Genomic DNA, 6,000 nt, shown 5'->3' with positions numbered 1-6,000 from the left:
TTTCTTAGGCAAAATATAATCTTTAATATAAAATAAGACTATCCAAATGCTCTATAATGATATTTTCAGACATCTCAGATAACCTAATAAGGACTGAACTTGATTATATTTGATAGCCACCCAATAAATCCAGACAATAAACATAATTATTTCTACATCCAATAATAAGCATCGATTCCCAGACCACAGGAGAAGAGAAAACTTCCCCGGGAAGTTCATACACACTTTGCAATCGTCCACTCTTAGATTCCAAGATCCACAGTTTCCCATCAGTAGATGCTGCTGCCAGCAACATTTCATCACCACCTTCTTGGTAATGGAAAGCAAATGGTGTTGCATACACCTGTGAAGTAGTTTCAAATTTCCACTGGAGGTGACCTTTCATATTACAACAGTAGATAAAGCAATCATGGGAACCAAAAAATATTTCTTGCTCTGATGCTGAGGTACATGGGGATGAAAAGATTGGTTCGCTGGTAGAGAACTGCCAAACCTGAAGGATGACAAAAAAGGCCAAAATAATTTATTAGTTTCAGTTCTCCTGTATAAATATAAGCAGTGTAGGCTACCGAAATGGTAACTACACAGACACACTGAGGAACTAATAGTTCTTCTGAAAAGTAGCATTCTCAAGTAGACCTCTGTCCCAGTGGTAAAGTCTAGGACAAAGTACACGAGTGTTATTACACGAGTCACTGCCATGCATAATATAATAAAATTAATTTTGAACCCCATTCATGAAAGAGCTACTACTACTATGTTTAATGATGACAGAATTGCACTCAGTTTTCAATGTTTATCTTACTAAAAACTGTTCCTTATTCTCTTCTCCTAATGTAAGGAGAAGGAAGTAAGTGGACTAAAAGGAAGAGTTCACGTGCAATAATTCAAATTAAAGGTTTAAACAAAAAGCTAGGAGTTCTGTCTCTGTCCTGTGGATATATATACTATTTGCTTATTTTAAAGCTACCACAGCGGTGCCTGGGTGGCTCAGTGGTTGAGGATCTGCCTTTGGCTTGGGTTGTGATCCTGGGGTTCTGGGATCGAGTCCCGTATCAGGCTCCCCATGGGGAGCCTGCTTCTCCCTCTGCCTACGTCTCTGCCTTTCTCTCTGTGTCTCTTGTGAATAATCTTTAAAAATGAAATAAATGGCAGTCAGCTGCCGATACAGAGGTGGAGATTATGCTCCCAACAAAAAAGATCTAATATCACCCAGAAACAACCTCCCTGCCAGTCATGAAGAGGGACCTCCATGCAATGAAATTTGGGTTGTGTAACCTATTTTAGTTTTCATAGAAAAAGCAGGTGTTTCAAAACTTTCAAAGAAGTCATAATAACATTAGCTAAAAGCTGGTAAAGTTTTTAAAATTAGAGGGGGGCATGGCACAAGTGTAACAATGTTTGGGTAGAATCTTCAATCTACTATACTATCATTCAAAAATTAAGAAACCCATGGCTTGACAATTAAAATCAAACCAATTTTCAACACAATGAGTTGAACGATGATGTTTAAAATTTTACTTTAGTTGTCACCAATTACTATGATTTGGAGGAAGATATGTAAAAGAGAACCAGAAACTTTTCACCTGTTCTCCAGAGTGGGTAAAGCAGAGTAGGTTCCCATCCACGCAGCCAATACAAACATACTGTAGGCAACACCGTGGAGAAGAAAATAGGGGTTTTCCACAGGAATGTTTCCAAACTCTGTTCCCAGTGGCCTGCCATGGGTAAAAGCAATTGACAGCATTTAAATCATTCTACTAATCAATTACCCTTTCTAAAACTCAAATCTCCCAGAGGCAAAGCTTTAAACATCAGAGAAAGCTATAATGGTAAACTGATATCATAAATGAAGCTGGTATACACACACAGCTATAGAATTAATCGGTGTTCTTTATGAAAGCAGAGATAAAACTTACAGTAAAGCCAGGAAATAATTACTACATGAGATCTATCCTTAAACCATTTTAAGTTCTAATATGACTGAGAAATTTCTGCCAATTTAAAAAATTGATAAACGATATACATAGAACTTCTATTTTCTCATTTTTCTAGACTTCATGCCAATCATTTTTAATGAGTTTGGGTTCAGTGAGAGCTGAACTATGTCTAATTAAAAACTACTTCAACTTTTCAGAATTCAAAGCAAAAATAAAACATTTAAAAAACAGGTAATGAAATCAATACATATTTTATGCCTACAGGATTTATAGCCAGTAATAGTCCTCCCAGTGTAGCCACATATAAATGATGTGGAATCAGGCTCAAACAAGGGGAAGAAAAGACAGTTCCTCCACATTGTAACTTCCAAACACACTTCTTTTTCTGCAAATAAGAAAGCAAATTAATTGGATTCTGTTGGTGGTTAACAAATTTACATATCCTAGTCCTCATGATATTACATCTATTTAGTTAATGTCCCTAATTTATTTTTAGTATAAAAGTAATACAGCCTCCTTGTAGAGATTCAAGTTAGTATACATAAGACAAGGACCTGCTGCCTGAGTGACTCAGTCGGTTAAGCATCTGACTTCAGCTCAGGTCATGATCTCAGGGTTCTGGGATCCAGCCCTGTTCAGGCTCCCTGCTCAGTGGGGAGCCTACTTCTCCCACTCCCTTTACTCCTCCCCCCAAACCCCCCTCCCTTGTGCACTCATATAAAAACTTAAAAAAAAAAAAAAAAAAGGACCACCCACAGATAACCACTGTTAATAGTTTAACATTTTCCCTTTTGATCTTTTTGGGACATACACAGTTTAATACACTTGAGATCATTCTGAATATATACTTGATATATATTAATTAATATTATATATTTAGCTCAATTTGGTAAAACTCTTTAGATATTACTTTAATGCCTAATATCTCATCTGAACATAAAATAATTTCTCTACCTTATCACTGAAAATTATTTGGAACTACTTTCTTGGTATTATGAACTTAGAAATAGACATCTTGGTGTATAGATTTGTCCATGTTTCTGATAACTTTGCCAGGATAGAATCCTAGAAGAATTTTAGTGAATCAAAGGATATGAAGTTACCTTTGGCCAAACTGTTTTCCTGAGAGGCTTCACTAGTTAAAACCTCCCTCTACTCTCAGCAGCATTTACCATACCATTCTGATCTAATACTGTGTGATGAAGAAACAGTTCAAATTTTCATTCCTTTGATTATTAAAGGTATGAAACACTTAAATATATTTACTAGGCATTTCTTCTTTGGGGTCTCTTATGTTTATATCTCTTGTTTATTTTTCTATCTGGGTTTTTAAAATTTGTGTTTGTTCATTATTTCCATTTATTCTTATCAATGATTTTTAACCATCACATTTGCTTCAAATTACTTCCCCAACTTATCAGGTCTTACTGATATTTTCCCTTGTGATTAGTTTCTATTGTCAAGATAGTAATTCTAAGTTCTTTATATTTAAAAACTCTGAGTAGAAAATTTATTTGTGAAAATCTGGTAAGGAAGTTAAAAATGTCTTAAGATATTAAGACTGTTAATTAACTCATTCTTCCCAGACCACACTGCTAAACTTAGGGAATAGTTCATACTTGCTCCCTTACTCAAGAGCACCTGACAGTTTCACACTCTTCTGAGCTTACGATAAGAAACTGATGAGGTGAATTCTCACATAAATATCCAAAGCATATGAATGCTGGTCATGAGATCCAATGTAAAGGAGTCCTGTGGTTGGATCCATGGTTGCTGAGCTTTTGACAGCATCCTCAGTACTAAACATCCAGTATTTTTCTCCACTATTACTTTTCAGAACATAAACTAATCCATTATAACAGCCTGTTGGGAAACAAAATATAAAAGATGAGATTTAAATACATCACTGGACAATAAATTCTTTAGCCTAAATCATGACAATTTATATTTAGTGCTCTTCATGTATATGTCTGTGTTCAGCTCAGATTTAAATTACAGCAATGTAAAGCAGAAACTGAACAGTAATCACTTGTAAAAAATAAAACTTATTTAGTAGGCATACCTTATTTTAAAGTACCATAAAGTGCTTCACTACTGAGAAAACAATGAAGCACACTTCAATAGAAAGGCTTTGACAGACCCAGAATCAAAGCTCTTCATGGCCATCCTTGGGCAAATCATTCAGCATCCCTGAGCCTCAGATTATTTTTCTGCTGCATGTGGATAGATCTACTCCAGTGTTATTATGATAATTAAGATAATATAGATAAATACCCAGTGCATAGGTGTTCAAGAAATGCTAACATTAACAATAGCCAACATGTACTGAGCCTTTGCTGTGTAAAGTGTTCTAAGAATTTTACATCTATTAATTCATATAATAGCACTTGCTTCACTGTGAGGATTACACCTGCATTTTACAGATGACAAAAGGAAGCACAGAGAGATTAAGTTACTGGAGCAAAACTATTCAGCTGACATGTGGCAGAGCCAGAATTTGAATCTAAGAAGTCAAGCTCCAGAGCCTACGCACTTAACTAGTACAGGAGTTCGCTTTTCCCAAACTGCTGCAATAGATGAGAAGGTAGGGCAGGAGTCCTTGACTTGTGCAGCCAGAGTAACCCAGGGGGAGATAGGGGTGCTCAAAACCTACAAAGTGAAAATCACTCAAATTCCCTGCAGTACATGTCAATCAGAGGAAGCTGACTTTGGGCACTGGCCCACCACTCCTAGATGGCTTTGGAGGCCCAATTCCAGAGTAACTGTCTTGCTGTTTTCTTTGGAGCAGTTACTCTTAGTTGCAAGAAAGTGGCCTGCTGGGCAGCCTGGGTGGCTTCAGCGGTTTAGCACCGCCTTCAGCCCAGGACCTGATCCTGGAGACCTGGGATCGAGTCCCAGGTCAGGCTCCCTGCCTGGATCCTGCTTCTCCCTCTGCCTGTGTCTCTGCCACTCTCTCTCTCTATCTCTCATTAATAAATAACTAGATAAATCTTTAAAAAAAAAAAGAAAGAAAGAAAGAAAGAAAGTGGCCTGCTTAGTGATGGTGAAGAAAAATGTCCTCCTACACAGTGCAGTACCCCAGGACTCAGCTGGGTAATGAAAAATCACTTTCAGTTCAGTTCACTTCCAGAAGAAAATCTTTGTGACCTTGGGTTAGGCAAAAATTTCTTGGATGAGACATCAAAAGTATGATCCATAAAAGAAAATAAATAATAAACTGGACTTTATTAAAATTGAGAACTCCTCTTCAAAAGACATTATGTTAATGAAAGTAAGGAAAAACAAGCCACAGACTAGGAGAAACTATGCAAAACACATATCTGGTAAGGGACTTGCATGCAGAATACATAATATTCTCAGAACCCAATAAGAAAACAAACATGACAATAAAAAACTGGGCAAAAGATCTGAAGAGACACGTCATAAAAGACACAGATGGCAATTAAGTTCATAAAAAGAAACATCATTTGTCACCAGGGAAATGCAAATTAAAACCATAATGAAATACCATACCATTAACAATCTGAATGGTTAAAATAAAAAATCTCCCTCTGCCTGTGTCTCTGCCTCTCTCTCTCTCTCTCTCTCTCTCTCTGTGTGTGTGTGTGTGTGTGTGTGTGTCTCATGAATAAACTAAAAAAATCTTAAAAAGAAAAAAAAGGGATGCCTGGGTGGCTCAGTGGTTTAGTGCCGCCTTCAGCCTACGGTGTGATCCTGGAGTCCTGGGATCGAGTCCCGCATTGGGCTCCTCACATGGAGCCTGCTTCTCCCTCTGCCTGTGTGTCTGCCTCTGTGTGTCCCTCATGAATAAATTAAAAATCTTAAAAAAAAAAAATTTTCAAATCCACCACACCAGGTGTTATGACAAGGATGTGAAACAGCTGGACCTCTCATACACTGATGGTGGGAATGCAAAGTGGTTCAGTCAACTTGGAAAATATTTTGGCCATTTTTTACAAACTTAGAACTATGCTTACTGTACATTTTCCACCTCCTAGGTACTGACCCAAGTGAAATAAAAACTTATATTCACACAAAATCCTGTTCACAAATGCTTATA

General features: G+C 37.1%; 1 protein-coding gene across 11 annotated transcripts in view; it reads right to left on the bottom strand.

Moving 5' to 3' along the window:
* AASDH (aminoadipate-semialdehyde dehydrogenase) overlaps positions 1–6,000 on the bottom strand; it is a 35,105-nt gene continuing 29,105 nt past the window's right edge. For all 11 annotated transcript variants that reach the window (XM_072748933.1, XM_026003570.2, XM_072748934.1 and 8 more), the window contains 4 exons: positions 3,640–3,803; positions 2,203–2,325; positions 1,587–1,718; positions 1–493 (listed from right to left, as the gene is read on the bottom strand). In XM_072748933.1, coding sequence (XP_072605034.1) covers positions 104–493; positions 1,587–1,718; positions 2,203–2,325; positions 3,640–3,803 — 809 coding nt within the window. In that variant the 3' untranslated portion in view covers positions 1–103. The remainder of the gene's footprint in view (positions 494–1,586; positions 1,719–2,202; positions 2,326–3,639; positions 3,804–6,000) is intronic.

Source organism: Vulpes vulpes, chromosome 2, assembly GCF_048418805.1.
Source record: "Vulpes vulpes isolate BD-2025 chromosome 2, VulVul3, whole genome shotgun sequence".
NCBI lineage: Eukaryota > Metazoa > Chordata > Mammalia > Carnivora > Canidae > Vulpes > Vulpes vulpes.
The sequence above is the reverse complement of the archived record's forward strand: the minus strand, read 5'-3'. Positions and strand labels throughout refer to the sequence as shown.